At 59.2% G+C, this 18,785-nt stretch overlaps 1 protein-coding gene across 2 annotated transcripts in view; it reads right to left on the reverse strand.

Annotated features, from left to right (window-relative positions):
* Positions 1-7,980: 7,980 nt before the first annotated feature.
* Positions 7,981-18,785, reverse strand: part of ABCA3 (ATP binding cassette subfamily A member 3) — a 62,048-nt gene continuing 51,243 nt past the window's right edge. For both annotated transcript variants that reach the window (XM_032145094.2, XM_032145092.2), the window contains 12 exons: positions 18,464-18,737; positions 17,228-17,432; positions 16,565-16,784; positions 16,065-16,223; positions 14,986-15,158; positions 13,463-13,591; positions 13,109-13,303; positions 11,032-11,219; positions 10,374-10,544; positions 9,963-10,153; positions 9,681-9,754; positions 7,981-8,893 (listed from right to left, as the gene is read on the reverse strand). In XM_032145094.2, the coding sequence (XP_032000985.1) occupies positions 8,762-8,893; positions 9,681-9,754; positions 9,963-10,153; positions 10,374-10,544; positions 11,032-11,219; positions 13,109-13,303; positions 13,463-13,591; positions 14,986-15,158; positions 16,065-16,223; positions 16,565-16,784; positions 17,228-17,432; positions 18,464-18,737 (2,111 nt within the window). In that variant the 3' untranslated portion in view covers positions 7,981-8,761. The remainder of the gene's footprint in view (positions 8,894-9,680; positions 9,755-9,962; positions 10,154-10,373; positions 10,545-11,031; positions 11,220-13,108; positions 13,304-13,462; positions 13,592-14,985; positions 15,159-16,064; positions 16,224-16,564; positions 16,785-17,227; positions 17,433-18,463; positions 18,738-18,785) is intronic.

Here is an 18,785-nt window from a genome sequence, read left to right on the forward strand (position 1 = left end):
GGGAGGGCCGCGCGATGACCGAGGCTCGTCCTGCAGCGCGGAGGATATTAACGCGCCCGTGCCCCGCCCCTTTCCTTGCGCGGCGCACTGTTCCCGCCCGGGCCGACTCCGGCCCCTGACGCGGGCGGTGGAGGCGGGGCTCCCGGCCCGGCTGTGCTGAGGGCGGCGGGGTGGTCGCACAGGAGGAGTTCGCAGGCTCTGCGGCCTTGCGTGGCGGGGCGTGGGGGCCCGCAGGACGGAAGTAGCTCGGAGAGACAGGCTGGGTCAGGGCGTGCGTTCGTGCGGTCAAAGCCCACCGGTGGCGTTTGGGGTGCTCGCGTGGACGCAGCCTCCGGGCAGGCAGACCTCCACCGGGTGGGCGCGGCAGGCGGGCTGTGCGGGCAGGAAGAGCGACGAGCTTGAGGGTGGAAAATGGGGTGCAACGGGGGGCGTCTCCGGGGAGGTGACACTGCCGCTGAGACCCGAATGGAAGGGCGCGCCCGGCGGGGGATCAGCAGACGCCGAGGTTCGCTGGAAGCAGGGAAGGGAGGCCGGGGCACCGGCTCGCAGGCCCGCGCGACCTTCGCGGCAGCGGCACGGAGCGTGTGAACGGCGCAGCGCCGAGGCTTCATCCAGCGGCCGGTGCAGGGTCCGGGCGGGGAGCACTGTCGACCAGGGTCTGACCCTGGGTGAGTCCAGAGGTGGCGCCTCTGGCAGGGACAGAGGAGGGGGTGACGCTGTAGGGGTCCAGGCAGGAGGCTCCGCGTCAACGCCCCACACTGACAGGGCGGATTTTTTTTTTTTTTTGACAAGAGTCTCGCACTGTTGCCCAGGCTGGAGTGCAGCGGCGCGAGCTCACTGCAACCTCCGCCTCCCGGGTTCAAGCGATTCTCCTGTCTCAGCCTCCCGAGTAGCTGGGATTACAGGCGCACACTACTACACCCGGCCAATTTTTCGTACTTTTATGGTAGAGACAGGGTTTCACTATGTTGGCCGGACTGGTCGCGAACTCCTGACCTCGTGATCCGCTCCTAGGCTCGCCTTGGCCTCCCAAAGTGCTGAGATTACAGGCGTGAGCCACCGCCCCCGGCCGAGGGCGGGTTTTGTTCACTGCTGTGCCTGGCAGGCAGTCGTTGCCCTGTGGTTATTTGTGGAGGGATTGACGGTGCGCTTAACTTCAGACTTTGAACAGCTTCGTGGCAGCAAGGAACGGAGAAGGGAACAGATCCAAGCCGATCTTTGGGAGGAGAGAACCGGCATGACTCGGAGACTTTAGATGTCAGAGCAAAGGACAGGGTGCAGCTTGGTGACCCGGAGTGGGTGGGTGGGTGAATGGATGGATAGATAGTGGGGATGTGGTCAGCCATCACTGCCCTCTTCCCTGTTTGGGAAGCCAGCTGTTGGTGACTTCCTGCCGAGACCCACTCCCTCTGGCCCTGTCCGAGGGTGTCAGGTGTGCCCTTGACCTTTCACCCTGGGCTAAGGGATGTCCAAGGAGTTGGGGACAAAGGCAGCTAGGAGGAGAAGCTACCTCCCGAGTCTGCTACAGTAAGTCACCAGTGTATTCCTGTGGGTGGAGGCTGGCAGGCCCATCAGTCTGGTTTGGGTACCCCCGTTGGATTTGGGTTTGATAACATGTGAAGTAAGTTAGATTCTCTGCATTACTGTCACGCCTGCTGTGCCCAGGCATGGAAGGTTAAGTGGAACAGAGGGGCCGCCCCCTTGCCGGAGGGGCCCCAGAGTGGGTGCTAGGGGAGGGGGCAGCCTTGGTGGTCCAGGCAGGCACAGCCAGAATTCTCTGAGGTGGCATTGGAGTCCAGTGGTCAGAGAGGTGCTAAAGGGCCCCAAACCTAGAGCCTGTGCCCAGGGCCCCACCGACACCTGGTGGGGAGGGGTAGCCTGGTGACCGCACATGACATAGGTGGGGGTGACAGCACCAGCCGGGCCGACAGCCCTCCCCCTGCTGGTTTTTAATGCTCTGCAGTAATTTCATTTGGCCTGCGAATAAGCTTTCACACATTTTATATTAAGTCTACGAGTATGATTTATTCAGGCACTTATGAATTTAATCAAATTTGTTTCTAAATATTACTGATTTTTGTTATCAAATGTGCCATCCGCTGTTGAGCTTTGAGAATTGAGCATCCTGGCTTTTGCCATTTTGAGGATCAGCAGAAGCATGTCTGGAAGAAATGTGAGAAAATAAACCTCAGGAGCCTACCCCCACCCTGCCCTTCCAGGAGCTCAGCCCCAGAGCCAGGCTGCTAAGGCTGGGAGCTGGGGCTTCTGGAGCCTCAGGGGCCCTGGTTTGCTGGAGGGGCAAGCAGGGCTTTGCGGACAGGGCATTAGGCAGTGGCCAGAGCCCTGCAGTGCTGGGCAGGAGCTTCTCCTGGGCTCTGGCCACGGCCCTGAGCTCCTCCCCTTGCCTTCCCAGAGCTGAGGGTCACCTGCTGACAGTTTGGGGCAGCTCTGTCTTTGAGAGCGTGCCCTCCTGAAGGCAGAATGTCCTCCCTGCCTCCATCCTCTGTGGCCCGGTGGCTCTTCAAGTGCCTGCCCTCAGAGGCTGGTGGCCTGGGACACAGGATTGGGGATCGGCTTGGTGGTGCTGCAGGTCACAGTGGGTCATGAAGGAGCTTTGGGGGGTGTTGCATTCTCTGGTAAAGCACAGCAAGGGAGCCCTTTTACCCACTACTAAAACCTGGCTCTAGGCCGGGCGCGGTGGCTCACGCTTGTAATCCCAGCACTTTGGGAGGCCGAGGCGGGCGGATCACGAGGTCAGGAGATCAAGACCACAGTGAAACCCTGTCTCTACTAAAAATACAAAAAATTAGCCGGGTATGGTGGCGGGCGCCTGTAGTCCCAGCTACTCCGAGAGGCTGAGGCAGGAGAATGGCGTGAACCCGGGAGGCGGAGCTTGCAGTGAGCCGAGATTGCGCCACTGCACTCCAGCCTGGGCGACAGAGCGAGACTCTGTCTCCAAAAAAAAAAAAAAAAACAAAACAAAAAACCTGGCTCTGCACTGAGGCCATGTGCAGCCCAGTCAGGTGGATGAGGGGGTAACGACTCAACCTCGGGGAGGCATCAGAGGAGGAGCCGTGCCTGCTGAGAGGCAGGTCACCACAGCTTGGCGCCTGTCTGGAGAGGGTGGGGCTGGGGGAGGTGCTGGCCAGGTCCATTGGGGTGGCCAGGCTGGGTCTGAAAGGGCCTTGCACTGGTGTGGGGTGAGCTTGGTCTGTTGGGAGAGTATGCAGTTCGTTGAGGCCTCCCTGGCTCCGGGTTTGCGTGTCTGAGGAGTGGGTATCATCAGGGCCTGAGGCCTCTCCAGTGGGCACGTCTGGACTCTCCCAGGGTCGGGAGCCTGTGCTCATCACAGGCTGAAAGCACTCCATATCTGCTACGATGAAGTCAAGGATGGTGACTGTGAGCTGCCTGGGACCTGAGCTGCCTGGGACTGTCACTGAGGCACCTGGGGTGCGTCTCAGGGCCTGGGGGCTGGGCCCATGGCTAGATGAGCCTTGGTGATGCTGTGGTATTGCCTGGGCCAGGCAGAGCCAGGGGCAGCTGCATCTGGTCCATGTGGAGCTCCTTCAAGCTGAAGCATCCGACACCAGTGTCTGTGGGGTGTGGGCCCGGCCCCAGGAGCGGGGCCTGGGCAGCCCCGTGTGTTGAGGAAGGAAGGCAGGGCCCCCGCTCCCCGGGCCTGACCCCACTGCTTCAGCCTCCTCCTGCCTGCCTGCAGCCTGGCCTCGAGGGCCCATCAGGTGAGGAGGGGACCCTGCCTGCCCCACCCCATCCCACCTCCTGGAAGAGGCCTTGCCCTTTACAGACAGCCTCCAGCCCTCCCACCCTGAGGCCCCTGTGTGGGGTGGCCAGAGCATGCCCAGCATGCTGGGGTTTTGGTGGGGGGGGGGCATCTGGAGGGAGGGACATCTCAGTTTGGGGAGGGATGAGCAGCCTAAGTGACTGCAGTGCTGGACCATCTCCCGCATGGTGGAGCTCCCCTTGAGCTGTCTGTCTGCAGGGGGCTCTGGCCGTTAGTGCAGTCAGGCAGCGTCTGGACAGCACAGGCGGCACCAGCCTCCATGCAGACCAGTCTGTGTGGGAGTGGGGGTCTTAGAGGGCCCAGCCGGCCTATGTCATGAGCATGGTGTTGGTGCGGAGGGGAGCTGAAAACCAGCTGGGTTGGTGCGTTACCTGGTGGGGCAGCAGACAGCAGCTGCCCTGGCTGGGGTTCAAGCCCGGGGCTGGCCTGATGGAATCCCCTCTCTGTCACCCCCAGGTTCTGTTCTTGCAGGTGTCCGGCCTGGGGCCTTGAGACAGACCTGCAATCTCCACCACAGCCACAGTGGATGGGGTCTGGGTCCTCACGGAGGTGATCCTCCACCCCCACCCCTACCTTGTGCGTGGCAGTGGTGTCTCCTGGAGCTGGTGAGACCCCACCTCACTCAGGAAACCCCCCAGACGCCCCCAGGCAGAAGTGGCCATACTCCAGGGCCTGCATCCATGTGCCCCACAGCGCGCCCTGGCCGGTTGGTTGTAGGAACTCAGAAAAGCAAAGCAAACAGGATGGTTCCCTGCTGGACACATTTCTATTGCAGATCTTTAGTCCAGGATTCCAGGGGTAGTCAAGGTCACCTGAGTCTTGGGGACTCTGGGCCTGGTCTCTGAAAGCAGCCAGCAAGACAGAGATGGGAAACCCAGCAAGATGGAGTGAGCCAAGGGCACAGGTGGGTCCAGGTGCAGCAGGGAGCTGCCTGGGGGTGACACACGCTTGAGGGAGGCCACTGCACACAACCTACCCCAGCCTGAACTTGAGCACTTCCTTTCTTTTTTTTTTGAGACGGAGTCTCGCTCTGTTGCCCAAACTGGAGTGCAATGGTGTGATCTCGGCTCACTGCAAGCTCCGCCTCCTGGGTTCACGCCATTCTCCTGCCTCAGCCTCCTGAGTAGCTGGGACTACAGGCGCCCACCATCACGCCCGGCTAATGTTTTTGTATTTTTAGTAGAGATGGGGTTTCACCGTGTTAGCCAGGATGGTCTTGATCTTTTGACTTCATGATCCGCCCGCCTCGGCCTCCCAAAGTGCTGGGATTATAGGCATGAGCCACCGTGCCCAGCCAAGCACTTCCTTGAAGACAGAGGTGACCATGAGGAGGGAGGCGTGAACCAGGATGATGGGGCGGCAGATGGAGCCTGCCTCCCTGAAACCTGAGGTGACCGAGCCCTGGACTGCCTCCTCCTGCCTACATGGCTGTGAAATAAACTTCTTTTTCAAACCACTGTTACCTGGGATTTTCTGATACCCTCAGCAAGCCTGTTTCTGTGGCCTGGTGTTGGTCCCCTGACCTGTGGCCTGGGCTGCCTGTATCCAGCCTGCCCCTCTGCTCTGCTGTAAACCTGTGATGGCAGTGGAGGGGCTTGGTCTGGGCCCGCCCCACTGCGAGGTCTTCCCCTCTCTGAGTTCTGGGTGTGGTTTCAGTTGAGCCACGCTGTTGGACTGGGCCAGCCTGGAGGACAAGGCGCAGGCTCTTCCATATACCTGGCTCGTGGCCCATGGGCCGTCTGCTCACGGGAGCCCTGCACCAGGCCACGCAGAGCAGTGAAGTCAAAACCTCGTCTCCCAGGTCTAAGGTGAACTGGGAGCAGGGCAGGAGTCGGCTCTGTCAGATGCCACAGTTGTTCGGGGACAGTGTCTGTAGAGAATGTGTGCCCCCCCCACCATGGTCTACGGTGGAGCGTGGATGGGCCGGTCGCTCCTATCCCTGGACCCATGGCTCTTTTCCCTCCCCTCCCGTGGGCTGGGAACTGCCACAGCTCAAGACAAAAATCAGCCAGGGCGGGGTCCTGAGGCTTCAGTTCCAGGCTCCTTAGGGCGCCCCTGGTGACCCAGCTCCAGCACTGAGTTTGCAGAGGCCTTGAGGATGTCCCTGGGATGCCAGATGGGCCCTTCCTGCTGCTCCTGGGGTCATCCAAGCTCCAGATGCTTGGGTGCAGCCTTGGGCCCCTGCCACAGACACCCTGAATGCACCTACCCCTCCTGGTCCCCACACAGCAGCCTCCTGAGCTGCAGATCATTTTCCTAAGAAGGCGCTCTGCTTGTGCCAGTCCTTACTTAAAGACCCCTGCTGGCGCTGGCAGCGTGCTGCCGGGAAGGATGGTGTCTCCTGTGCATATGCTGTCTATGCACGCTGGCCTCACACGTGTGTGCCTCATGTGGGCTGTGTCCTCAGTCCTGTATGCTCTCCCCAACCCCCTTCTAGGGTGTCACAGGAGAAAAATGACACATTTCTAAATCTCCAACACATGGGCTTGAAAACAAGTCTCAGGACGCCCTGCAGAAGGGCTGTGGGCATGGACAGGGAGCTGGGTGGCCTCGTGCACTGACCTCTCCCTCTTCCTAGCCGCAGGCCCGACCTAGAGGCCACAGCCCCTGTGGACAGGCTGTGGGGCCAGAAGGGCCCACTTCAGCTCTTTTCTCGTGGGCAGTGTAGGGGTGGCTGTGCCCCAAACACTGCCCAAACATGTTATATTTTGTATAACATGGAACTAGATGGCAGAAGTTTAAAGGGAATAAAAGAGCTACCGGAGACGATTTGCAGCTTTCATAAATTTCCAGACTGATAAAAACACAGACTTGAAATTGTCCCAAATGAGCCAAAGTAATGAAAACAAGTCTTTTCTAAAACTGAATTCTAAGGGAATGTAAAATGCAGAAGTTCAAATCGGGTTTAGAAAACCATAAGAAATAATAGTGCATTTGCCGGGCGTGGTGGCTCACGCCTGTGATCCCAGCACTCGGAGGCCGAGGTGGGTGGATCACTTGAGGTCAGTTTGGCAGCAGCCTGGCCAACATGAGACCTCGTCTATACTAAAAATAAAAAAATTTAGCCATGCATGGTGGCGCATGCCCTTAGTCCCAGCCACTCCAGAGGCTGGGGTGGGCGGATTGCACGAGCCCAGGTGATAACACCACTGCACTCCACACTGGGCAACACAGCAAGACACTGTCTTCAAAAAACAAAACACAAAACAGTGCATAAAAAGGGGCCAGGCATGGTGGCTTATGGCTGTAATCCCAGTACTTTGGGAGTCTGAGGTGGGTGGATCACTTCAGGTCAGGAGTTCGAGACCAGGCTGGCCAAGATGGTGAAACCTTGTCTCTACTAAAAATACAAAAATTAGCCGGGTGTGGTGGAGGGTGCCTGTTGTCCCAGCTACTCGGGAGGCAGAGGCAGGAGAATCGCTTGAACCCGGGAGGCAGAAGTTGCAGTGAGCCAAGATTGCGCCACTGCACTCCAGTCTGGGCAACAAAGCAAGACTCCATAAATAACTAAAGGCCGGGCGCGGTGGCTCACGCCTGTAATCCCAGCACTTTGGGAGGCCAAGGCGGGCGGATCACGAGGTCAGGAGATCGAGACCATCCTGGCTAACACGGTGAAACCCCGTCTCTACTAAAAATACAAAAAATTAGCCGGGCGAGGTGGCAGGCGCCTGTAGTCCCAGCTACGTGGGAGGCTGAGGCAGGAGAATGGCGGAACCCCGGGCGGCGGAGCCTGCAGTGAGCTGAGATCGCGCCACTGCACTCCAGCCTGGGTGAAAGAGCGAGACTCCGTCTCAAAAAAAAAAAAAAAAAAAAACTAAAAAGGGAGCTGATGAAGAGGTATTTCTGGGAAATGGCAAATGCCCACGGGTGACCCTGGTGCCAGCAGCTTCTCTCCCACCAGACCTGTGCTTCCCACACAGCCCCACCTGCTCTTCTCTTCAGAATAAGAGCCCGTCACCGGGCGTTTATCTAACCAGCTTCTTCCTCTGTGTTCTGGGCCTGTGAAGGTCCTTCACCTCAGTGTATTCTCTGCGTGTGCTCCCTTCTGGGAAAAGCAACGTCCCACGTTTGTGTGATTGAAATGTGAAAGGAGAGCCTCAGGTCTAGATTGTGGGTGAGTGATTGAGCCCTGTGCCCCCTCTGGCGTGTGACCCACAGACTGTGACTGTGTCCCCTCAGCATTTATTTTTTGAATGGTCACAACGTATTCAGTGTGTCCTCGAGACAGCCACCCAGCCCTTGGGGTGGTCCCTGCGTGTCCTGGGACGGGCGACTTCCTGAAGGTGCAGTGCTGGGAACAGAGACTGCTTCGAGCCTGGCCACCTTCCCTCTTGTGCCGGCTGCTTCTAGGAGATGCTGTGGGACGGTGCCTGACTCCACGGTGGCTACCATGCCCTAAGGAGCAGAGCCTCCAGGAGGCCCCCGGGCTGCGCTGGACGCTAAGACCCCAGCACCTAATCACAGTCAGCAGCTTCCCTCCACCGACAGTGATCTGCATGGTCCATTCCTGGTGGCCTGGGGGCCTCGCTGCAGTTCAACCTGGCTGGCTTCCGGCTTCCTCCCCAGGGGAGATTAGTGTCATGTGTAAACATGGACAAATCACTGGGTCCTCTCTCCAGGGAGTGCCTGGAGAGATTCAACCCCCCAGCTCAGCTGCAGCCCTTCCTGGGTCAGTTCTCCACCCAGAGTCCCCGGGGCTTGCCTGCAGACTGCCCAGCCTGCTCCAGCTCTGGGAAAATGAACTCCAGAGTGTGCAGATGTGGAGACGCGCATGCTGATCCTGGGCATGAGGGCTGGGCTACACTCGTCCGTTCTGTGCATACTGCCTTGAATTTTTCATATCCATCATAGAAAAAAGTGATTAAAAATAAAGGATGAGATAAACTTCGAAAAAGAGGATGTAAGCTGGGCCCTGCTTGCCCATCCCGTCCCTGCCTGGTGGCAAGACAGCTGCAGCCCTCATCGCCCCTCCTCTGCGGTGGGCGGCTGCAGGTGGGCGAAGCTCAGGAAGACCTGTTCCAGCGAGATCTGGCTCACGGAGTAGTCGTCCACGCCGTACTTTTCCTTGGCTTTCTCCAGAATACCGAAAACCTTTGGGGAGCAGAAAAGTCACTGGTAGGAGAGAACAGGGCCCAGGCTCCTCTGCGGGACCTGGGAGTCCTCTGGCAATAGGGGCTGGTGAGGCCCCCACAATCCTACCCCTGCCCAGCCCCACCCCAGAGCCCCAGGGAGGTCAACCCTGCGACAGCACCGTGCTCCCAGGTAGAGGATGCTGGCTAAGCAGGACCAGCGGGGACGGGGCCCAACCTCCTCCTCGTGCTGTTCCCAGCTCAGATTACAACCTTGAGCCAGGGATGTTCCCTTTCTGAGCCAGTTCTTTTTTCCCCCATATTTTTTTAGAGAGAGTCTTGCTCTGTAGCCCAGGCTGGAGTGCAGTGGCACAGTCATAGCTCACAGCAGTCTCGTACTCCCAGGCTCCAGCGATCCTCCCACCTTAGCCTCGCGAGTGGCTGGGACTACAGGTGTGCAACATGATACCTGGCTAATTTTCACATTTTTTGTAGAGACAGGATCTACGTTGCCCAGGCTGGTCTAGAACTCCCAGGCTTAAGCAATCCTCCCTCCTCGGCCTCCCAAAGTGCTGGGATTATGGTGTGAGGCACCATCCCTGACCCCTTTCCTGTTTTACGCTGAATTCCTTTTACCACTGATATTTTGGATATAAAACCCCCAAACCAGCACATATCAGGCTGTTAGGGGAGAAATGGAAAGTGACTCCTCTGTGGAAAGAGCCTGCAGTCACCACAGAGGGAGAGACCCCTGGAGGGACCTCCCCCTGCCCCATGAGTGCCCAGTGGGGCCCCAGGGACTGCCTCACCTTTGCCCAGCTGAGGTCGCGGCCTGGCAGGTGGTAATGGACCATGCCTTGGTGCTCATCTTCCAGGACGCTGCCTGCACAAAGGAGAGACGGCGTTGCTGTGAGGGCCGGGCTGGAGGATTGGGGAGGGTGCTTGGGTGCTCAGCACTGGAGTCCTCATCCCAGGGATTGGGGAGATGGGACTTGGCGGGGCAAGGCACAGACGCTCCACATAGCAGATGGGAGAGGCCTAGGTAGGGGCCCAGGGCCCACCCAGTGGGGGCTGCCGGGGCTGAAACACACCTGGAAAGGTCAGGTCCACGAAGGCCTTGAACTCCTCCAGCGCCTCCTGCTGCCCTTCGCTCTGCACCTTGGCCCGCAGGGAGTAGCCGCTGCCGAACTTGCTCTTGAGGTGCTGGGGGCTGCCCAGGCACTTGAACTGCCCCTGCACCATGATGGCCAGCCGGGTGCACAGGGCCTCACACTCCTCCATGCTGGGGAGAGGGCGGGACCTCAGATAGGGCTTGGGGTGCCAAAGGCTTGTGCAGACAGGAAGGCATTGGCCCTCCCATCAGGCTGTTCCTCATAGCCATGCTCAGAGTGTGGCTCACGCGCAGACTCTGCACCAGATGCTGACGGGTCTCCTGGCCACCTGGCTCCTCCATGGCCCACCCAGTGCTGAAACTCCCAGTGACCCACAGACCCAGACTCTACCTGTGGGAGGTGATGACGATGGCCTTGCCAGACTCTCGGGCTCGTGCCACGGTGTCCCAAAGCAGGCGCCGGGCCACGGGGTCCATGCCAGTGGACGGCTCGTCCAGGAAGATGACAGCAGGCTCTCCGATCAGGGCGATGCCGGTGCTCAGCTTCCGCTTGTTACCACCACTAGAGGCAGGAGAGTGCCAGGTGGGGGAATAAGGCTGAGAGTTAGCATTGGCTCCCGTGCCCCAGTGGAGGCCCGTGTCCCCGCAGAGGCCCACACCCAGCAATTGCAGAACAGCCCTGGTGAAGAGGAGGGAGCTGTGTGTGCACCTGGAGAGCCCATCGCATAGAGCTGGAGGTCCCAGAGAAGGCGGTTCCCAGGGGCCTGGTGCACGCACTCACACGGGAACACATCTGCCTGCACCTAAGGGGGACCTGCCAGGGGCCCTGACATCTCTTGCTGCTGGCTTTGTCCCTAGGTGGCAGGCACTGTCAGGGCAGTCCTTCTCCTGCCTGAAGCTACCTGGATCACACCACCAAATCCCAGCTCCATCCTGGAGCCACAAGTGGGAGCTCTGGCTGCTGACCTGAGCCGTCACTCCCAGCTCTATGCTATGGGGACCGTGATTCTCACTCCACTCTGGGAAGGGCCAGGGCTCGGCAGGTGCACCTGTACGTCCTGACCAGCTTGTTGGCGTGTGGCTCCAGAAGCAGGCCCCGCAGAGTGTTCTCCACGCAGGCCCCAATGTGGCGCTCAGGGATGCCCCGGAGCCGAGCATACATGACCAGCATCTCCCGGCCTGTCATGTGGTCCAGCAAGGCATCAAACTGCGGGCAGTAGCCAATCCGCTGCCGCACCTGGGGTCAGAGCATAGCCGGGGAGGGAGGCGGGTTGGAGGGAAGCCTCCTTCCTCCAGAGGACCATGGGGACCACCCTTGAGGTGCCCACCCCTGCGCCTGTCTGTGGTTCCTGCCAGTGTGTGTACACGGGGGCGCTGGAGCTGTGCACAGGCCCTGGTGGCTGCCCACAGTGGAAGCTCTTGGAACAGGGACACAGGAAGGATGTGGCTGGTGCAGGGAGGCTTCCAGAGCTGCTTTCAGAGCCTGGTCCAGAACAGGCAGCCATGGGGTTAGGTGGTGCAAGAATGGCCTTTACATAGAGGCAGACTCAGAGCTGGCTACTCACTCATTCACACCTGGGACATCTAATGTGCTAGGACTCTTTCTTCTCCCTCTAAGAAGAAAGATTTGTGGGCACCACCTTTGGGGTGAGCATTGCTTGGTCAGATGGTGCAGCAGCTGTTCTCTGCGCAAGTGACCATGTCCAGCCGAATTAGGAGGTGCCTGCTGCCATCTGCTCAGCTACCTTCGGCAGCTGGTCGGGGGCAGGAGTGCCTGGGTTCTGTGGATTCCAGAGACTGGATTTCTTTTTCTTTACCTTCCTTCTTTGGGGTTCTCAAGCTTCCAAAATCTTTTTTTTTTTTTTTTTTTTTTTTTTTTTGAGACACAGTCTTACTCTGTCTCCTAGGCTAGAGTGCAGTGGCATGATCTCAGCTCACTACAACCTCCGCCTCCCAGGCTCAAGCGATTCTCATGCCTCAGGCTCCCGAGTAGCTAGGATTATAGGCACCTGCCACCATGCCCTGCTAATTTTTGTATTTTTCTTTGGTAGAGACAGCATTTTGCCATGTTGGCCAGGCTGGTCTCGAACTCTGGACCTCAAGTGATCTGCCTGCCTTGGCCTTCCAAAGCTGGGATTACAGGCGTGAGCCAAGCTCCCAACACAGAATCTGTTTTTAATCAGTTTGGGGAAAGTCTTAGCCAATACCTTTTTGGCTACTACCCCCTAACACTCTCTTCCTTCTGGAACTCAGATTACATGTACTGGGGACTTCTCACCCTCTCCTCCACTGCTCGATCACATACGGTTTTCTCTCCCCTGCACAGATTTTCAATTGCATCATTTATTTCTGTAGACACAGTGAGTTTATAATCTTTTATAATCTGGCCTGATGATGCAGATCTAACGCCTATGTGCTTGTCCCCCCATGGGGCCTGTGTCTGTTGCTTCCAGCCATGGTACCATCTCCTCTGTTTGTTTGCTGTGCATTGCCTGTAAACCCTGGAACACTCTATGGGGGAGTGTGCAGCCTAGGATGAGGCTTTCCTCCCGAGAGGGCCTGCATGTGCTCTGGCCCAGGGCCTCTGCTGTCCAGGCATCCCTGGCGTGAGCTCAGGAGAGGACTCCACGGCCACTTCTCAGGCCCAGGCCCTGCCTTTCATTTCTCCTGCTCTGCTCGGCACACTTGAATTCCCATGCAGGCCCCGGGCAGAGGTGCAGGAGGGCTGCCTCTGGTCCTTCTGCAGGGGCGCTGGTGGGGTTCAGCTCAACATGGGAAAACTGGGCGGGCCCAGGGCCTTCCGTCCCTTCACTCAGGAAGGCCTCCAAACCCACACCTGAGCCGCCTGGACACAGAATGGCCTCTGCACAGAGGTGGCTGTCAGTGCTGAATGCGCATCTCTGGGCTCACGGATGTTGGCACCCATCTCTCTCCCCTCCCATTGCCTGCTAGTTCTGGTGAAGCTTAGCTTTAGCTCATTACCTTGTCTCGCTGTCCGGAGGCATGTGCTGGGCCCATTTCAAGCCACAGATGCGGCAGCTGTTTGGGGACAGCGTCCCTGCCTCCAGGGTGCCCCTTCCAGCCATGCCTGTCTCACCCCTTCGGAGCCTCCCTGGCTGCACCCACCTTTCCGACATCAGAGCTGATTCTGTGACCCCCGACAAAGGCATCCCCAGAAGTGAGGCTCTCCTCCCCGGTCAGCATTTTGAAAGTCGTGGTCTTCCCAGCTCCATTGAAGCCCAGCAGGCCGAAGCACTCCCCTTTCTGCACCGCGAGGGAGATCCTGTCCACAGCCAGGAGGGGCACCCGCTGCTCGTACACCTGCAGGCACCCGACGGAAAACACGGAATGCGGAGGCCTGGACGCAAAGCAGAGCAGCCTGAGCCTCGGCGCCGCAAGCTTCCAGGGATGGGGTCGGACCCTGGGGACAGCCAGGTAGCCAGCTGGCAGGAAGGACTCCACCCCAAATTGCAAGGGTACCTTGGAGAGCTCCTTGATAATCAGAGGTGTGTGGAGCAGGGAGTCTGGGCTGGGGGCCAGGATGCGGGTCCTCTCATCCGCCACATCTTGGTCCTCAGGAAGCACAGGCATCCGGGTGTATAATTCTGTCTGATTGACCAGGACAAAGACCGCATGCATGAACCCAGCCGCAGGGCGGCTTCCGTGGAGAAGGGAGGGGTGGAGGTGGATGTGGGAGGTCTGGTGGGACTAAGGCCTTCAAGGCTTCTCGTCCCAATCTCAGGCCCCACAGGTGCGACTCATACCTTTTACTAAAAAACACAGTGGTCTTACCGGGCTAAACTAGCATCCAGGAGACATAAACTATCTGAGGAAAAAGAACTGTGCGGGACTCATGGAGAAAAATCATCTCTGCTGGGGAATATAAAATAAGATTTTTAAACAATTTTAATTTTTTTTTGAGACAGAGTCTCACTCTGTTGCCCAGGCTGGAGTGCAGTGGCGTGATCTCAGCTCACTGCAAACTCTGCCTCCCAGGTTCAAGTGATTCTCCTGCTTCAGCCTCCCGAGTAGCTGGGATTATAGGCGCACGCCACCACGCCCAGCTAATTTTTGTATTTTTAGTAGACACGGAGTTTCACCGTGTTGGCCAGGCTGGTCTAGAACTCCTGACCTTTGGTGATCCGTCCACCTCGGCCTCCTAAGGTGCTGGGATTACAGGCATGAGCCACCATGCCTGGCCTGAAAGTAAGATTTTTGTTTTCAAATTTAGAGATGGGGTCTTGCTCTGTCACCCAGGCTGGGGTGCAATGGTGCAATCATAGCTCACTGCAGCCTGGACCTCCCAGGCTTAAGCCTCCTGTCTCGGCTTCCCTAGTAGCTAGGATTACAGGTGTGTACCATCATGCCTGGCTAATTTTTAAAACTTTTTAGAAGAGATAGGGTCTCACTATGTTGCCCAGACTGGTCTTGAACTCCTGGCTTCAGGTGATCCCCCTGCCTCTGCTTTCTAAAGTGCTGGGATTATAGGTGTGAGCCACCATGACTGGCCAAAGATTTTAACACATGGAGACAGTTCCCTTTATAGAGAAGTCTGACTATTTTAAAGAAGTGAATTCCCCCTTGGCTAAGCTGTATGTGCAATGCAATGTCAACACATTTGCTTTTGTTTGTTTGAGGGAGGGGATGGAGACCAGAGAAAACGAACTTTTTCAATAAACACGTGGAGTACCCCCTCAGCCCCACATCCCCTCCTCCGGGCACTGGGTGTCCCTGGGCACCACCTCTGCTCAGCAGGACGGCCCTGGGCCCCCAGGCTGACTCCTCGGCAGGGGCTCACAACTCGACAGCCCTTGTGAGTGGCAAGGGCTGTGCCCCGCCCTGGCTGTAAGTGCTGGCTGGCGCTGAGGCCATATAGTGGGAGGCCATCTGGTGCAGGAGCTGCCTGGTGGAGAAGGAGGTGGAGGCCGCCCCAGGTGGTGCTGGGCCCAAGCAGAGGCGTGGGGAGCATCCTGCCAGTGTCCTGGGCTCCCGGAGCCGCTCACCAGTGTCCGCCTCCTCCGGAGGGCGCAGAGGAGGCCCCTGAGTCTCTGAAGCAGGTTGGTCTCGATGAGGAAGAGCAGGATGAGGTAGGCACCCCCTGAGGCGGCCATGGAGGCCACGAACCGGCCGACCCCCGGGGCGCTCCAGGCATAGAAGTTCTCCTGGTACTGGATGTCTGTGGGGCGAGGGAGTCACTGGGTCGCCCTCCTCCCCTCCCAGGTTCCCGGCCCCCACTCCCCTCCCCAGGCTGCTCAAGGCGCCTGTAACAGTGTCCCCTCCATGGGGAGATGTGAAGGCCAGCAGGTCACTGCTGCCTCTCGAGGCACCATGGCTCAGAGAGGGGCCAGGCATGTAACAATTCAATGCAGTCCCATGAGTGACGTGGCAGACCCAGGGCAGCGACAGCCTGCCTGAAAGGCACAGGCTCTGCGTGAATCCCGGGCTGCCTCCTGGCCAGGACAGAGACCATTAGAAGCACAGAGGGGTGTGTGGGAGGCTGAGGAGGCCCCACAGGACAGGTCCAAGTTCTTTCCCCCTGGACCTGGGGTTGTGATCTTGCTTAGAAACAGGGTCTTTGAATATGTGATTAGTAAGGATCTTAAGGTGAGACACTGGATTAGCGTGGGCCTTAAACCCAACAGCAAGTGTCCTTATAAGAGAAAGGCAGAAGGAGATTTGAGACAGGAGACAGGAGCCGCCATGCGAGGATGGAGGCGGTGGTGGTGAGTGGGTGCAGCCAGGAGCCCAGGATGCCTGGAGCCACCAGGAGATGAGAGAAGCAGGAAGGGTCCTCCCCCGAGTCGTGGGGGATTCACTCCTCATGCTAAGCGCTGGTCTGTGGTTCCTTGTTACAGATGCCCAGACACTGAGGCAGGTGGGAGAGTGGGAGCTCAGGTACAGGGCCTGGGAGCGAGTGGGCGCAAGAGGGCTGCTGTGGGAGGTGGGGCGAGGCGGTACAGAGGAACGCACCAGCCCCAGGCCACTCAGGCGCAGAGGAGCCCCTGCCTTGGGAGACCCCTCTACAGTGGCCACGTCCTGAGGACGCAGGGGTTCTGCCCGGGGTTGGGGCTGGGACACTCACTATATTTCTTGCAGTAGTGGGCGGCGACCTCAGAGGAGGTGCAGTACCTCCGCGTCTCGTAGTTCTCGTAGAAACTGCTGACTGCCATCCCCAGACAGTGGTTGGGCAGCACCAGGAACACGCGATCCAGGGTTTTGGAAAGTTCTTCCAGTTTTACAGCTGCATTGGGGAGGTAAGATCAGTCTGTGCTGGAGGGCACACCACACCCACCTCCAGGACAGGCCTGGTCAGGGCGGGCACAGGACCTTGTCCTTGCTGTGTGGAGTGAGGGGGCACCTCCCAGGGACGCCCGTGCCGGCTCTGCACAGGGGAAGGATGCCGCAGACACCTGCCCACCAGTCATGGCTAGCCAGGCAGGGCCAACTGGGGCAGAGGGGCTGGTGAGCATGAACTGGGCCCATTGCCTGAGTCCTGCCTCGGCTGTGGCTGGTGCCTCCCTGTCTGGGCGGAGTGGCTCCGTGGATGGCCATGGGGGCTGCGGGTGGTCTCCAGGCGCCCACCTGGGATGCGCATGATGGTGACCATCAGGAAGGTGGCGATGCCTGACAGGATGTTGAAGATGGTCAGCCTTGTGTAGGCGGTGGCCGCTCCCGAGAAGAAGAAGTTCATCAGGTACATGAGGGGGATGATGGCCCAGCCGTAGAGCAGGAGCAGCAGCAGGGTGTCGGCCACGTGGCCGTCCCACGTGAAGGCACGCACGTCGAAGGCCTTGAACACCACCTGCGGTGGCACAGGGAGGCGCTGCTGTGCACGCCAAGCTGACAGCAGCTCACGGGTGAGGAAGGGGAGAGAGGAGCATTTGGAGGTCCTCAGACCCCTCCCGGTCAGCCGGCCCATGCCCATCAGCCCCACAGGCCATGTCTGGCCCCCACGGTGGCTTTCAGCTCCAGGACCCTCTCTGTCCCAGTTTCCCCTTGTCCCCTTGCACCCAGAACTGTAACCAGGGCGGCTGCTCCGGGCGCTGCCCATGCATGCAGGGCAAAGGCTGAGGGTGCGGGGAGGAGGTGAGGGGGTAGCCGCCAAGGGATTCCAGCCGTCCTCCCTGAGTCGAGCCGAGCTGCCGGCCTAGGGCCTGCCCAGCTGGTTCTGGTTCTGCACAGGGGTCCCAGGGCAAGCCCCCTGTGGTCTGCAGGGGAACGGATCCAGCACCCTCCGGCGCTCACCAGCAGCAGCAGACTAGGGATGAGGAAGGAGATGAGGTCCCACAGCAGAGCAGAGAGCCAGAAAGTGGCCACGTGGACTCCGCTCACAAACTGCACGTGCTTGGCCTGCACGGCCCTCTCGCTGACCGCCAGGATGGAGAACGTGCTGGCCAAGAATGCCATGGCGAAGAGCAGGTTGAGGGCAATGTTGAATCCCTTCCGGCCCCTGCAGGGGACAGGGAAGGTCAGGGACGGAGCACAGCACGTCTGGGTGGCAGGAAAGGTCGGGTTCTCGGTTATGACCGCCCAAGGCATGCAGGGCAGCAGCCCAACCACTAAAGGGGCTTATGGGAGAGCACGAGCACCACGGTTTCATACTGGGAACATCTGCCCCCACCGGAGAACAGCTCCTGTGGACTTCCTATGCTGACCATGTGACGATGGCAGCGTCACTCTCCCTCATCACCCCCCTCCCAGCCCTCAGCCCCAGGGCTGCCGGCTGTAGGTGTGGAGGTCCCGAGCCCCGCCTCCTCCTGGAGTGTGGCAAAGGGAAAGCCTCTCCCGGCCTCTGTGCGTCATTCTAGGATCCTGAGTTGATGGCAAGGAGAGCAGATCGAGGGCTGCTGCTTTTCTGCTCTTGGGGCAGGGATGGGGCCAGAAGCTGGGACGCAGCCACCGCCAGGCCTAGGCCTAGCGTGGAATGTGGGTGGAGACGACACTGCCCTGAGGAGGAGTGGCTATTCTGAAATTAACAGAATTTTTGGCCTCTTCTGGGTGGTCCCCGGAGCTCTGTGGCTGGGACAGGGGGTAGCTCTGCCCACACAATGGCATGGCAGGCTCCCTACGTGCGGCCTTCTGAGGGACAGGGACGGCAGTTCCTGCCGAGTCCTGCTCTGCTCACCCTCCATCACCTCAGCTCATGTGCCCAGCGGGTCACACTGCTGGAGAGAGCAGTGTGGAGCGAGGACGGTGGCTGACAGGAGCCAGGTAGATTTAGGAGGAGAAGGTAGGGCTGCCTGCCGAGCCCTCATGGGTCCTCGTGAGGACTGCAGTGCATGGGATGGCCCACAGCTGATCTGCTGTCACAGGGAGTTGGGGCTGTGGATGGTGGAGGACGATGTGGCAGGGGTTTCCCACCAGACCCAGGGGCTTTGGGAGGGCAGACACAATGCTCTATCTATGGGCCCATGGCAGTGCCCAGGGCAGTCAGTCCTGGGGGCTCTGGCCAGGGCAGACAGGGACGGGCAGCGCACATACTCGTTAAACTGGTCCTTGGCAGCCTGCAGGGCACTCCGGGGCTGGGGGAAGTTGGAGACCACAATGGAGGCGTGAGGCCCGCACAGCAGCTTGAACAGAAGGTTGTCCACGACGGCCAGGGCAGTGGCTGGAGAGTGGTACGCCTGGTTGTTGAACAAGGCGGTGACAACCGTGCGCTCTCCCACATCTCTGAAGGACGCTGCCACAAGGCACCGCTCATTAAAGCCGCCCCCCTCCACAGAGGCCCTGAAGATCAAGAACTCCTCCAGGTCACCTGGGGAGCAATGGCAGAGTCAGGGGACACAGGAAGAGTTGACACCTG

The sequence above is a fragment of the Hylobates moloch genome, unplaced genomic scaffold (assembly GCF_009828535.3).
Source record: "Hylobates moloch isolate HMO894 unplaced genomic scaffold, HMol_V3 SCAFFOLD_23, whole genome shotgun sequence".
Lineage (NCBI taxonomy): Eukaryota > Metazoa > Chordata > Mammalia > Primates > Hylobatidae > Hylobates > Hylobates moloch.